This window comes from Eublepharis macularius, chromosome 14 (assembly GCF_028583425.1).
Source record: "Eublepharis macularius isolate TG4126 chromosome 14, MPM_Emac_v1.0, whole genome shotgun sequence".
In the NCBI taxonomy this organism is placed as follows: Eukaryota; Metazoa; Chordata; class Lepidosauria; order Squamata; family Eublepharidae; genus Eublepharis; species Eublepharis macularius.
In genome coordinates this window covers 14,853,006-14,868,451 of record NC_072803.1, presented here as the reverse complement: position 1 = coordinate 14,868,451, position 15,446 = coordinate 14,853,006, and the positions used below count along the sequence as shown (strand labels likewise).

Sequence of the window (15,446 nt, the reverse complement as noted above, 5' to 3'; positions counted from 1 at the left end):
GCAATAAACCTTTGAACACGAGTGCTGGGAGGCAACAGCAGGGGGAGGCCTTGACCTCTGTATCCTGTTAGTTGGCCCTTTAAGGCAACTGGTTACCCACTTTATGAAACAGGATGCTGGACTAGATGGACCACTGGTCTGATCCAGCAGGCTTATCTTATGCTCTTATGGAATAAAATCTTCTGTCCAGGGTCTTCTGTCCCTAGTAGCTAAGCTATTCTGCTGCTATGAGCGGTAAGTAAAGAGTACTATGAAATTTCCCCCCACTTAATTCAACCCTTATCATTTTGTTCAGACTCTGTTTACAGACCCGTCCCAAGTGACTTACGTTCAACAGGATGCAACTACACAGCAGGTAAGGCCCAGCTGTTTCTGTTGATCCTTGATTGACTTTTCTTTGGGGTAGATTCTGCTACCATACTCCATGTTTTGTTTCAAACAGGGCTCCATCAGACTGGAGAACAAAGGGTCATTTTTTCCTGGGCCTGAAGATGAGATGATAGAGCTATTGTCACCCTTGCTCTACATTCTCTTTTCTTTTGTTTGTTGCTTAATCTATCAGTTTTTGTTGGTTTTTGAGGCACAGCAATAGCCTGCTAAACCTGTTTGATCAACCTGACAGCGGGATTGGGGGGAAAAGCCCTCAGTGTGTCTGCCACATGCAATAATGGCTCTAAGACTCCATTGTTCACCTTCTGGGAAAAGAAAATGATTGGCTGTCTCCAGCCATGGTGGTACAGTTCCAGCCAGAGGGTGTTCACAGACAGCCCTAAGTTAAGAAAGGGCTGTTATGCTGGCCAGTGAAGGCCCAGCTAAGAATCAATAACACATCCCTTTAGCAGCAGATTGTCAGTTTTGTTAGAAGACTGCTGGATTCAGATCTTGTTCTTTTGGAAAGGTTATTTCTGTCTCCCCCGCCCCGAAATGTTTTTAAAAAACCTGTTTCATCATCTTTGTACTTCCAAAAAAAATTAGGAGCTGAAACATTCCAATTACTTACGGCCATGTCTGATGTGTATAGTCCTGGTTTTCTGCTTTATGTGCTCACTAGTGTGAAATTGACTAGGAATAGCATAAAATTGGAGGCTGGGGAGGTGAGGCTTGGAAGATGCCAAAAAAAAAATCATCTACTTGAGAGCCACTAATTTCTCATCTCTGTTGGAAACTGGGCAATTAAGCTGGCAAGTCTTGTGATCCTTTTTGTCCTGAGTCACAATGAAAACACAGTTGTGTGGAAACAGGAACTTAAAACCTCAGGATACCTGTTATAATGCCTTTAGAAAGTAAGATGATAAGTTTTCAGTTTCAAATTAGAGAAACCTCCAATGTATTAGCTACTAAACTGCAATTTGGCAAAAGACACAAGTGTTCTGGTGTGTGATTTCTCCAAGCTGGGAATGTGCATGTCCAGTTTTCTGAAAATTTGCAGTGGAATGAATGAAGTTGATAATATTAGAAAAAGAGAGGGGGGATATGAGGTCTTGCAAAGGGGACAGAGGGCAAAGAGAGGGGCCAGGATTGGTCCATTGAGATGCTGTTGGTTGCTCTGGCATTTGAAAAACTGAGATGGTGTAAGGGGAGTAGAGTGGAGTGATATAATAGAGTCAAACCGTACACAAAGAAGAATGGAAAAAATCCTACCCACAGAAAATGAGACAGGGAAGAAAATTCCAAAAGGAATAAAGATAGAAATATTGTTCATTGAAAGAAAAAAGAAGAGTGGGAAAATTAGACACTGGCAGTTAGAAGATTGGATCTTAACTCCCCAACAAGACTGTAGCGATTATTAGCAACTGCTAAATAAATGGTAGGCAGTTATATAAGGATAAATTAAAGATAAGGTGAGTGATTAAGGGAGAGATTCTGCAAGGAAAAATACTGTTGCTGTTGAAGGAAACAAACAAAGAACCCTGGCTAGCAATTTAGAACGTGAATAGAAAACATTCAGTGAAAGGAAGAACTGGGAAATGTTGACAGGTAATTACAAAGCATAAAAGGGTATTCACAGATCTCAAAAAAAAAGTGGGAACATAGAAGGTACTGACAATGGAAAGAAAAAGAAAACAGTATTTGATCAAAGTCTTGGCATTGATACTAAGGCATGTAATAGATTGATGTAGAGATATAAGAGGAGCAATAATATTCTAAGGAAAAATAATATTGAATGGCTCAGATTGAAAGATCCTCCTGCACAATTCCCCGCCCCCCCCCCCCCGGTGCAGTCTCCTCTGCCCTCTAGGAGGCTGCTCTGACTAAATAAAACAGTTTAGGGGAGGCATGGGGGCTGCACAGGGCTTTTTTCTGGGAAAAGAGATGGCGGAAGTCAGTGGGTTGCCCTCAGAGAAAATGGTCACATGGCTGGTGGCCCCGCCCCCTGATCTCCAGACAGAGGGGAGTTTAGATTGCCTCATCTCCCCTCTGTCTGGAGATCAGGGGGCGGGGCCACCAGCCATGTGACCATTTTCAAGAGGTTCCGGAACTCCGTTCCCCTGCATTCCCCCTGAAAAAATGCTCTGGGGCTGCAGAGAGACAGACAGACAGAGAGACAGGAGGAGGAAATACAGTCCCAACCTAAGCAGAGTTATAATCTTCTAAGCCCGTTTACATCCGTGGACTTGGCAGGGTGTAACTTTGCTTAGTGACTCTTCTCCTTCACCCTCAGCAATGCTTTCCCCACGCACGGTGGGATCTTAAGATCTAAACCAAGGCTTTCAAAATGTCTTCCTCTTGTAAGACGAAGTAAACACACCACTAACAATGTAGAGGGTTCATAGGTAAGCAGAAGTGCTGCAGGGATGTAGAGTAAAAAGAGGGCTTGGCGAAGTCCACGGGCAGTTAAGCAAAGCATGAGAAAAAACTGTTCACATACCTAAAGAAAGGTGGGAATGTTCAGCAAAGGCCTTGGTCAATGCGGGGGAAAGCAGTGATTAATTGGAACGAAGTCAGTAGGTGTTAATAGATGCAGAGGAGTTAGCCGTGTTAGTCTGTGGTAGCAAAATCAAAAAGAGTCCAGTAGCACCTTTAAGACTAACCAATTTTATTGTAGCATAAGCTTTCGAGAATCAAGTTCTCTTCGTCAGATGCCTGATACAGAGACTGGTCAAATACAGAAGAGGAGAAGAGAGAAGAGGCAATTAGGGGGAGGAAGGGGGAGGGAGCAATCAAAACATTCCTTTGCTAGTATATGTAAACATCTCCTTTTAGTGTGTGTATCAGTTGGCTTCAAAGGAGTTTGCCCTGTTAGTTTGTAGCAGCCAAACAGCTAGACCATCCAATTCCAATGCAGTATGGGCCTTCGATAACCACAGCTCTCCCTGCCAGATGCATCTGACAAAGAGATCTGTGGTTCCAATAACTGTCAAGAGACGAATAATATAGAGATGCGTGATCTGGAAGGGAGAAGGGGAATCCTTAGCTGTTTTTAAAACAGACTGAAGAAATGTTTGAAAGTTTGCTGAAAGAATTAAGGTAGTTTAAAGATGCTGACTTGGATAGCCTAGGCAAGCCTGATCTCATCTGCTTAGCTTCCTGATCTCAGAAGCTAAGCAGGGTTGGACTTGGTTAGAAATCGAATGGGAGACTTTCAAAGAAGACAAGGGTTGCAGAGGCAAGCAATAGCAAACCACCTCTCTTTGCCTTGAAAACCCCAATAAGGATCACTGTAAGTCAGCTATGACTTGACACCACTTTCCACCACCGAAGATGCACCTAGCATCTCTATAAAACATGGGGACGTACCAAAAGCGAAGCAGAGGGAAGGTGTTTGAGGAGGATGCAAGCACATCCTTTAAAGAAAGACAGAGGGAAGCAAGAAAAGCCTTGCACAAAAAATGAGATGTATTATGGCAAAGAGAATCGCAAACATTTTAAAAGCATGCTGAGCAGATGTGTGTTCGTTGAGCAGAAATTAGAAAACTGCAGTGTGGCAGAGTTTATTGAGACAAATGTCATGAAGCATTGCCTCAAATTTGAATCTGCTTTGCCTGAAATACTAAAAAGGCAAGCGGAAGAAATGGAAGGCCTAAACAATAACTTGAAAATGATGACTGATGTTTTGCAAGATAAAAAGAGAATACAAACCGATGTGAGTTATGGGCAACCTATGTCTGCTGTGTTAATTTTGAAATGTTCTTATAAGTTTGTGAGAAAGATTTTAAAAATGAGAGGAAAAAATCTTGTTGAGGAACACTAAGGCAGTATTCAGGTGTCTGATTTAAGTGCAGTTACCCATGATATATGAATGCAGGTGCAAAACTTAAAACAGATTTTGTTTTCTCTTAATAAACCAGGATATGGATAGGGTTGGTGTTAAAACACCTGCTACTTTTACTCTGAAAAAAAATACGAAATAAGAGTTGCAACGCACTGCATTCCGCTTAAGTAGAAAGACTAGCACTGCAGTTAGGTCTGTCCACTTGTTCCTTTTCATTAGGCCACAATAAACAAATTGCACTTTAATTCTTATCCATTTCTTCTGTGTTGTTTCAAACAGTAAAGATATGTTTTGGCCTAAAACCAAAATCTACTTGTATGCACTGCAAGCAATGTATATTTAAAAGAGATGCATGCATGATGTACATACACTGATAATAGGGAACAAAACATACATATGATTTAGTGTGTTATTTTGATATCCCCAGGCCACTTAATCGAGACCAAACCTGGACATCAGTGCCTTGATAAACCATATGTTTCCAGGGAGAGCTTTCCAGTTTGTTTGTGAATGGTTATCATTTTATTAAAGCAGCTGCTATCTCTGCAGGTGTTGCATGAACCTTCTTCCTGTGAGAGATCCCCAAACTGTTATAGCTGCTAAAATAATAAGCAAGGTCCCTGCTGCTTTTAGAAAGACCTCTTGAATCTTAGCTCTTCCAAAGCCTTTGGGCGTTTTCTTCTTGATTTCTTCAAATATCTGTAAAAGGGACAAAAAACAAGAACATGTGAGGAATATTTTTTTCTTGGATGCAAGAGGTGTTTTTTTTTGATAACCTGCGGTGACATGCTTCATACTAACTTCTCCCTGACAGGAAGCATGGCGTTTTGCAGTTTACTAATGATGCCTGTTATAGTTAGGAAGAAGAGAAAAGTGACTTTCCTTGCTGGGAAATCCCTTTGATCAAGGTTTCTCTGAAAAGCACCCTGTTAATCAGCTGCCACCACTCAGGGATCCCCTGAGAATATATAGACTGACCCACTGACCAGCTCAGTCCTAGCAAAATAACCAAGTAACAGTGCGGAAACCCTGGAAAATACCTTGTAGCAAACTATGTAGCACCCAGTTGGTCTGGCATGTAGGGAAGAGATTCAGAGAAATATTCCAGATAAATGTATTGTACTTTATAGAAAGGTTTATTATAGAAAAAAGGAGGAGAATGGTGGGTGGATTCAAAAGGGATAAGGAAGAGGATAAAATACAAAAGACGGGGAAGTGCACACTTTTACACAGTCTCTCAAATAAAAGAAATAATGTTGATCTAACTCAGCTAAGTATATTTTACTTAGGTTGTAGCAGGTTCCTCAGAGCATGTACACATTTCCTTGCAGTACCAAGATAGAGGAGGAGTCCTGAACCCCTGGCCCTCTAGTCTTGGGGTCTCCAGATGTTCTAAAGTTGCGACCAGAGAAAAGACCAGAGTTCCCGGATATTAATGGGCAATGGAATCTGACCTAAGCCAGCCTCCTCGGTGAGATTGATTGGCGGGTCTAACAAATCCCAGACTCCCAAGCAGAGCTCTATCTCTGGTGTCAGAGATTGTTGCTACCAAGCAGAGAATTATTACAGGATGGTCCCGCCATTTTAATGGCTCTGCACTTCCAAGACAAAAAGGGAATCTGGCCCAAGCTGGTTGTCTTGTGTCAAAAAAGGGATTAAGCTGGCCTGATAGCCTTATGTAAGCCCCGGGGCTCCAAGAACCCAGATGTTCTAGGTGGCTTCCTGAGCCATATTGCATATCAGGGTTCTGTCACAAAAAGCTGAAAAGAGGAAGAACGAAGAAATGCCAAAGCATTCTGGGCTGGCTTGTATGAAACGTAAACGTGTCCCTTGCAGTAAGAGTTTCCAGTGTTAAATGGGAAGCAGTGAGAGCAGTTTTCCTCCAGGGTGAGGATCAGTATCTTCTTAGGCTAAATCTGATATGTTTTAGGCCAAATCAGACTTACCAGGTGGTGTTATGTTCCTACCCACCCCATTATTAACCCAGGAGAGAGAAAAAAAGGAATAATATTTGAGACACATTGGCCTTGGCAGGAGGCTGTTGGGGTGCAGCTACCCCCCCTTCTCAAAATGACCCTGTTATGGTCCAGGGCTGTGATTCACATACATCTGCTTTGATTTACAAGAGCATTCAGGCAGCATATTTGTACAGCAGAAAGAAAACCTACATCAGTTTTCAAGCAGGAACAGGAGAGACGTGTCCCTGAATGCTTTCTCACGGTTTCATTTGAATAATTATTGACACTCCATCTCTAGCCATTCAAGCACCTTTTGGGCCCTGTGTTAAAACATCTTATGCAAGACTGGGCATTCAGGGCTCGCTGCAGGCATAGCGCTAAGATGCGTACCTGTGGGATTTTAGGCATCCGATCTTGTGCCTGCTTCTCAGAGAATGAATTCCATCAGTCTTTCTGCGCTCGGCCACACTCAGCTGAATTTTTACAGCCACTGGCTCTGAAGCAGGTCTCCGTGTAGACAGAGCCAGGCACCAGGCTTCTTCTGCCTTTTGGCTCCTTCTTCATTTCAGCAGCCCTACTGACCATGATTCACAAGGCTGGGGGGGAAGACGATTGGGGCAATATTCCATTACGTTTTCAGGAGACATGGAAAACATTCCTGATTTATATTCTCTTATAGTCAAGAAGAGTAAGCCACCAACCAGCACTGCTGTGTGATTTCCATTAATTGTAATGGTCATCACCAGTGGTTTTCAAACTTCAGTGACCTTGTCTGCTAAGGAACAAAATTCTGGGACAATATTATAAGCCCACCTTGCAATTATTCTCTGCAAGCCTCTTGGCCCTTGCGACTATTCTCTGCTACTTTGATATACATTGCAATAACTGTACTTTCTCCTGAAGCTGTATGTTCTAGGGAAAGACCAGTAATTGTGGGCAAACTAGCTTTCAAGGAACTTATCTTCACTATTGATTTTATTGAAAAACCTTCCCACTCCCAAACAGTTTAGGGTTGACAACTCTTAAGTTGGGAACTTCCCGGAGATTTGGGGATGGAGTCTTGGGAAGATGGAGTTTGTGGAAGGGAGGGACCTCAGCGGGTGTATGATGCCATACAATCTACCTTTCAAAGGGGAACTGATCTCTGTTGTCTGGAGATCAGTTTTAATTCCAAGAGATCTCCATATCTCACCTGGAGTTTGGCAACCCCAAATGAGTTTTTGAGGCTCCTCAGGATTTCTTAGAACATGGATAGAAAACCCCCAGCAATGGTTGGTGGCCAGGGCTATGAATACTCTACAAATCTGCAGTTGTATAACACATTCAAGTTACGTTGCTAATTAAGTGCAGAATTCTGCATCCAAACCCCCCCGGAAAGGTCTATAGGATTCTAGCCCTGATTGTTGGCTGTGTAGATAAAATAGTGGGGCAGTGCCCTGTAAAATCTCAAGTGCCTGTTTTCCTGTTGGTATGGCAGTTCTCCATGTAGCTCCCCGTTCTTCTGTGACTAGAAGAAACCAGCATACAGACACTTGTTTGAGTTGCATAATGTATTCAGGTTACAGAATTTGTGCAGTCTTTAAAGCAGAATTTGGGTTTCCTTGTCACAAAACTCAGATTGTTAAAAAATGTAGGCTGTACATAGCCTTAGTTCTGGCTAGTGTTATGGAATCTTCAGTAAGACTTAGTTGAAGATTTATACTTTAGGACTGATTTTTGATGGCTTGTTCCTGAGCTCTCTCAAGGCAGGTGTTTTCTTTCCACACACTGCACTGCCTTCTGCCTAATCTACTGTGCACTGTGGACACTCAGCTCTTCTATGTGTCAAGAATAAAATGCAGTGTTCTTTCAAATGAGAACACCCGTTGCCCTGGGGTGATTATGAGGTTGCCTTTTGTTATTAGGGTTTTAGGTTTTAATTAGCTTGCTCCTTGCTGAACCCTGTGTTTTGAGTGCATTGAGTATTGTTTTCTCTTGCTCTCATGGAGTGAGAAAATTATAGGCTGGATCATTTTCAGGGCACATTTTAATGTCAAACTAATTAAAGCAGAAACTGGAGACCCTGGGTGGCAACTTTAAGTTAGAATAAGTGAAAGGAGATGTTGAGTTGCCAGGAGCCCTTTTGAGGATTCAAAGCTTTGCGGTTTTCACTCATTCTTTATGTTGAACTCCCTTTTACCAATCATTTTTGTAGTGGTTTTACTATGCTAACTATTTTCACAAACTTAATCATAGGTTAGGCACTATATATGCTCACTAAACAGGTGGGAGAAATGAAATGGAGAAGTGATTGCTTGCTTATGGTCATCTTTACAGCTCGGGTTAGGGGAAGGCTTCTTCTGCCAAAGCACCTCTGCTAGTGGAACAGATCCACAGGATCCAACCCCTTGAGTTCATGACTCAGCAACTCAGCTGTCCAAGGCCCAACTTTGACAGGATCCATCAGACCCTCCTAGTTATCTTTATTACATAGGCAGGGCCTGTGATGATTTGCAAGGGCAATATTTCCCATTCCATGACCCAATAACTGTGTGTGTGTTATATGCTGTCAAGTCGCCTCCAACCTATGGTGACCCTATGAATGAAAGAGCTCCAAAACAAACTATCGTTATCAGACTTGCTCAGATCTTGCAAACTGAAGGAGGTGGCTTTTCTATTATTGATTCCAGCCTTCTTGCTTTAGGTCTTCCTCTTTTCTTACTGCCTTCCACTTTTCCTAGCATTATTGACTTTTCCAGAGAATCTTGTTTTCTCATGATATGATCAAAGTACAATAGCCTCCGTTTTGTCATTTTAGCTTTTAGGAAGAATTCAGGCTTGATCAGTAGTAACCATAATTCCTCCTTCTAAAACACTATAAGTTCTCAAGGAGGTATGCGATCCAGTTTGCCCATGTCCCATTGATTTTCTTTCTCTCCTTGAACTGGTTTTCAACAGTTCTCTGAATTCCAGGAACAATGAATGTGTTCTGTCCTCATCAGCTCATTTTTGAGGGGAGGGAAATGTTTTATTTTTAAATTTACAAACATAAGATTTTTCTGCATGCTTAGGAAAGCCCCCAAGTATGCAGAAACCCCAGCTTGGTCTGCAGGTGGGGCTTTTTGATGCCTCCCTGATGAACACTCAACCATAAAGTTGGTTATTAGAGGAAACACGTTAGAGACCCATAAAGAATTTTGTATGTGTTATGTGCTGTCAAGTCACCTCCAACCTACTTGCCTTTCCCTTTTCCCAGCATTATTGACTTTTCCAGAGAATCTTTTCATGATGTGACCAAAGTACACATAGTCTCAGTTTTGTCATTTTAGCTTCTAGGGAGAATTCAGGCTTGATTTGATCTAGTACCCATTTATTTGTCTTCTTAGCCATCCATGGTATCTGCAAAACTCTCCTCCAGTACCACATTTCAAATGAATTAATTTTTTTCCTGTCAGCTTTCTCCACTGTCCAGATTTCACATCCATACATAGTCATGGGGAATACCATAGTTTGGATTATCTTGATCTTGGTCCCCAGAGAGACATTCTTTATCTTTAAGGATCTTTTCTAGTTCCCTCACAGCTGTTCTGCCAAGTCTCAATCTTCTGATTTCTGATTTCTTCATTAATGGGAAACCATTCTATTTTAGGGAGAAGCAATTAAGAAATTTCTCCCAATCAGTACCCATACCTCTTCCAGGATTCCAAAAATCTCAAGAGCTTGAACTGGCTTGAATAGGCCAGTTTTCCCATCTCACTCTTTCCTACCTCCCTTTTAACTAACTTTTAATTGTTCTCACTATTCTGTGCCTCCTAGAGTGTGCTCAGGCCTTATCAGGTCATTTTGAAAGGTTATCTCTATTAATTTACAAGATCATATTTTTCTGCATACTGGGGGAATGCCTTGAGTACATAGACTCCTTCCTTCATGTGCACACACACACACCCTTTGGCTGTCAATGGCCTACTTGTGCTGTTTTTGTGATTCACACAAGTCACCAACTTTGTTGTTCGATCTAGCAAATGGTATTTTCACAGATGTGCCTCAGCCCCTTCCTGCCAAGTTTTATAAAAATACGATGTGGATAGTAAAGCAGATGTGATGCACACACAATGCCCTGGGTTTAGATGTTCAGGAGCAAAAGCCAGAAGTCCTGGTTGCCCTGTAAACATTCCCAGGCAATGGGAGAGGACTCCGCCTCCTACTCTATGCCTTTGCGTCCACTGCCCACCCTTTTGTCCCACTTCTGTGGGATAATACTGGAGAGTTTATCGTTGTGATCAGCAGAGGATGAGGGCGAGCAAGGGAATCGGTGGAAGAAGGAACTGGGAAGCACAACAGCTACATGCATTTCTGTTGCCTTTGATGCATTATGTAGAATTATGTGGCTTTTAATAAGCTTATAAAATTATTTTTTTCAAAAAAACTACTTCACCCAGTGTACATCTCTCATAGAACTAATTCATCAAACTCCCATGCTGCCTTTAACTGAGATAGGTGCAACTGCACTTGTTTCAATTTCAGAGTTAATGTGAATGGTCATTGGGCAATGTTGCTTGTTTTGTAATGTAGGGAAGCCTACGAAGAGCTTGCTGAGAGGGCCTGAAATACTGCAGGGACAGACCGGTCCTTTGGCTACCGATTTAGATGCAAACTTCAGCAAGTTTCTAAAGGGGGGGAAGAGAAAAAGAGCCTCTCCTGGTTTCCTTGCTGCTGCTGGTGAATTGCCTAGGTATGATTATTCTTCGTTTCTGATTGGCTGTCCTGGATAATCACATTTTTTGGAAATATTTTCTCAGGTGTCAATACCTGTGCATAGCCAGGTTTTGCCTCCTATGGAGGCTGTGGATGACTCTGCTCCTCTAGAACCTTTACAAAACCCAATGGGTAGCATGGAAACGAAAGAGGAAAATGATGAGGAGGACGAAGATGATGAGGAAGAGGAAGAGGAGGAAGAGGAAGAAGAAGAGGGGGAAGATACAGACATGGACGAATGGGACCCTGATCCACCTCGCCCCTTTGACCCAAATGACCTGTGTAAGCATACCAGGAAGTGCTTTGTTTTTTTCTCGGTCTCATCTTCCTTCTGTAGGTTTACCTCTGCTACCATGGCAGCATCTACACCACAAGGGTTCTTGTTTTGCATTAATCGCCACTGTAAATGCAGAGTCATAAACAGGGACAGTGGAGATTTTGCACAGAAGTTTCCTGGGCACTTTCCTCTGTCAGCTGTCATTTCCCCTGCCTTTTCTTCTCACTATGCTATTGGAGGGCTTGAAAAAATTGTAATTATTGCGCTATAGCAAGTACCAGGTTTTTTTAAAAAAATAAATAAAAGCCCCCAAACTCCCTGGTGGCAGGGAGGGGAAAACGGCAGCTATGAGGGGCTGCCAAGAGGCAAAGGACGCTGATGCAGGCAGGGCTTTTGAAAATGTCAGCGATTATGTACTCAGGCTGCACTCTTTCTAAAAACATCAGAGAAAAACTGATCAGGGAAAGAGCATACCGGACAGGGAAGGGACAGTTGGCAAACGATTAGACCAAGAGCTCTCCAGTTTGGTAGCCAAAGCCGTGAAAATGAAAAACCTCTGTGTAGAGACAGCCTTTGTGAATGAATCCAAGCTATTTAATGGGGCATGTCTGTTTGCTGGACTCGGCTCTGCAGTTGGCTTGGGTCCATCTATGCTTGTAGCCAGAAAATATTGATTGAGACAGATGTAGGGGAGTGTTGAAACTGCCACCACAGAGCCAGAGATGTGGGTGACATCAGGAGCAGACAGCCTTTCATAGCAGCTCAGCCCTGCTGGCTACTCTGCAGGGATAATGAAGCAGAGGATCCAGCACAGATCCATTGTGGTTGGCATAAGGAGAAGTTGTGTCTTCACTACGCAATTACATTGCTTCTCTCTCTTGCCAGCGTGGCATCGATGTTGTAGTTAATAGTAGCAAGGAATTCATACAGGCAAGTGGAACGGTACTTTCTACACCGCTCCAGGTGAAGCAGCCGTGCCGATCAGGTTATATTTCTGATGGGCACTCTGCAGCACATAAGAGATTCAATGAAGTATTGTCGAAGGCTTTCACGGCCGGAGAACGATGGTTGTTGTGGGTTTTCCGGGCTGTATTCCCGTGGTCTTGGCATTGTAGTTCCTGACGTTTCGCCAGCAGCTGTGGCTGGCATCTTCAGAGGTGTAGCACCAAAAGACAGAGATCTCTCAGTGTCACAGTGGCCTCTGAAGATGCCAGCCACAGCTGCTGGCGAAACGTCAGGAACTACAATGCCAAGACCATGGCCATACAGCCCGGAAAACCCACAGCAACCACAGATTCAATGAACTTGAGCAGATGTGCTTCATCTTCACCTTTCAATTAATAAACTTTCTATTACAATATGGATTAGGGATGCATATATATCATGTTGTGAGATATAATTGTTAAATATAAGGGCTGCTTTGCTGAAGCGAGTGTTACAGAGCTGGGTTGCTTTCACCTGTGGAACATCATTCATTAGTTTGTAAGTTTGTGATATTCTGTAGTAAGAGGCAACCCTTTCAAACTACAGGCATCCTTTAGAAGAAGGAACACATAAGACTGAGCAGTGAAGTTTTGTAACTGGATCCCCCTTCCCCAAGCAACTGTAGCCTTGTTGACCTCTTTCCGTGAACTCACATCCTGCCTGTACGCGCATAACTCTGTTTGTGAAAAAGAGTCTTTATATGTTCATGTTACAAATGAAACTGGCGACCAGTTCTTGAATATATCTCTGGTTTCAGTCATGCATTCAGCTATACATGCGTAACATGAGACTTACTCAACGCATGTGTAAACAAGAACAAGTGTACTCTATACATGGATTGTATGTGCATTCAGTGTAACTTGTGAACAGGGCTTTTGTGTCCAAAGTGGACAAGAGCCACAGTACTGTGGAAGCTGGGGGTTAATTCTTAGCTCTGCAGCACTTCTGTAATCAAAGCTAGCTTTCCCAGGCTGGTTTTAGTTACAATAGGGGAGAAGACAGGGAGCTGTAGTGTGCCTGTCTTTTTTCTAGTTTGAAGCAAGCTAAAGGGCATGCTAATTTTGATGGGAGGGAACAGAGCAGGGACAAAGAATTAGTTCCTAACCCTTCCCAGCATCGTATTCATATTGGGTCTCTTTCAGATTTTGTTTGGGTCACAGATAACAAATATTTTATTCAGAGTGGCTATGCACTTTACAGCCTTTTTGTGTTATTTATTTATTTTGAATGTTTAGACTGCCGCTCCTTAGAAAACGAGGCTCGAGGTGGTTTACAAACAATAAGAACCGCAATAAATATTATACATCAAAAGACTAGAAAACCTATCAACAAAATTGGGGAAGATCCCACAAGAATATAACCAAAAAATGTAATAAACTGTAATTATATATACTTATTAACTTATTGATATCCTTCTTCAATTGTGTGTTTCAGGGTGTGAAGAGTGCAATAATGCCCATCCCTCTGTTTGCCCCAAGCACGGACCCTTGCACCCCATCCCAAACCGGCCAGTATTAACACGAGCAAGAGCCAGCCTCCCCTTGGTACTTTACATAGACAGATTCCTGGGAGGAGTGTTCTCCAAACGACGCATTCCCAAGCGCACACAGTTTGGTCCTGTGGAAGGACCGCTGGTCAGGCAATCAGAGCTTAAGGACTGTTACATCCATTTAAAGGTAAAGGTGCATCATCTTTTTGCTGTGCAATCTGCAATGGTATGAAACACAGATTTCTGCCCAATAATTGCCCCAATCACAAGAAGTGGAACTGTAACTTTGTATTCATGCGTGACAAATACGAGTACGGAAGAGACACTTCACATAGTCCACATAATATCAGAACTGTTACTAGCTGACTTAAAAATGGGGCATTTGTTCTCCCTGCAATCAGCAGACCTGAAGAATATGTCAAATGGTTGCAGCAGTGGTTCTTAGACTCTGTGCTGAGACCCAGATGACACTCTAGCATAGGGGGCCTCAACCTTTTTGAACAGCTGTTGCCAAAGCAATGTATTTTAAAAACCTGCACAGCCAATCTCCAAGGGCCAGTCAGAAGCCTTCCTGGGCAAAAGCCCTGTCTGGCCCACCTACTTTCTAAAAGCACTTGACAGGTGCCAGGAAAGGTGTTGGCAGGTGCCATTGCTTCCATGGGCATGGTATTTGTTACCTTTCCTCTAGCAAGTGAGTTGCAAGGCCAGGAGGAAGGAAGAGAACCAAAGTGCACTAGGATGAGAAGCTCTGTGGTGCTTGAAGACAGATTGGATTTAGCTGTGCATAATGTACAAAATAGCCACAAAATGCAGCCTGTTGCTTAGTAATGGCATACATGAAACATTAAAAATAAAATAGAAACATTTTATATTGGGCAGGGAGGAAAGTAATGTGAAGTTATTTTGCGAGTGGGTCCCGAAAAGTACAGGGATCTGTTTTCTACCTAGGGTTCCCGGTCCCCTTACCATCCCGGCAGGAGGCTGGTGACCTGGCCTTTATCTTTGTAGCATCCCCTGTGTGTGCAAAGTGTGTGCGGCCTGCATGATGATGTCACTTCTGGTGACGGCACTTCCAGGTGATGTCATTGTGCGGGTGCAGGAGCACGTATGCACTTTGTTTGAGGCCCAAATCAGCCTGCTGCAAAGCACACGAGTGCGCTCTCAGTGTGGAAGTGCATCATTGCACCACCCCCAGGAGCGCACTGGGAAACCCGTTCCCATGCCCTTCTCCCCAGCTGGCCAGGTGAGTGATGGCGGGTGGTGGAGGGTGAAAGCAGGGAATCCCCTGCTCCTACCCGGGGAATGGGATCCCTAATTCTACCAGCTTTTCCACTTGATCTCCTATGACTGCCCTCCTCATTGTAGCCACTGGTCCATGCAGTACTCAGCCACGTGGGTCCCATGATTGCAGCTTAGCGCTTTTGATGATCTAAAGGAAGTCCCTCCCTCTCTCACTGATGGAAAAGCTGGTGTTGGCTACACACCAGTAAGTTTAGAAATGGGTCCAAAACGTTTGTGTTTCCAAACAATCCAGAAAGCTAAAATTCCGAATATTCGGAAGCTGCTGATTGGGTCCAGCTATTAGGAGCATGTGATCATAGTATTACAGCAGTTACACTGGCTACCAAACTGCTCTGAGCAAGGCATTGGTTTTGGCCTTTAAAGCTCTACGTGGCTTGGGACCAGTGTATCTGAAGGACCGTCTTCTCCCATATGTTCCTGCCCAGGAATTAAGATTACAAGGAGAGGCCCTCCTGACTGTCCCATCAGCTAAAGAAGCTTGCCTGGCAG

General features: G+C 43.2%; 1 protein-coding gene across 4 annotated transcripts in view; it reads left to right on the top strand.

Annotated features, from left to right (window-relative positions):
• PRDM10 (PR/SET domain 10) overlaps window positions 1–15,446 on the top strand; it is a 93,189-nt gene that overhangs the window by 27,261 nt on the left and 50,482 nt on the right. For all 4 annotated transcript variants that reach the window (XM_054998372.1, XM_054998370.1, XM_054998373.1 and 1 more), the window contains 3 exons: window positions 296–355; window positions 10,950–11,187; window positions 13,601–13,842. In XM_054998372.1, the coding sequence (XP_054854347.1) occupies window positions 296–355; window positions 10,950–11,187; window positions 13,601–13,842 (540 nt within the window). The remainder of the gene's footprint in view (window positions 1–295; window positions 356–10,949; window positions 11,188–13,600; window positions 13,843–15,446) is intronic.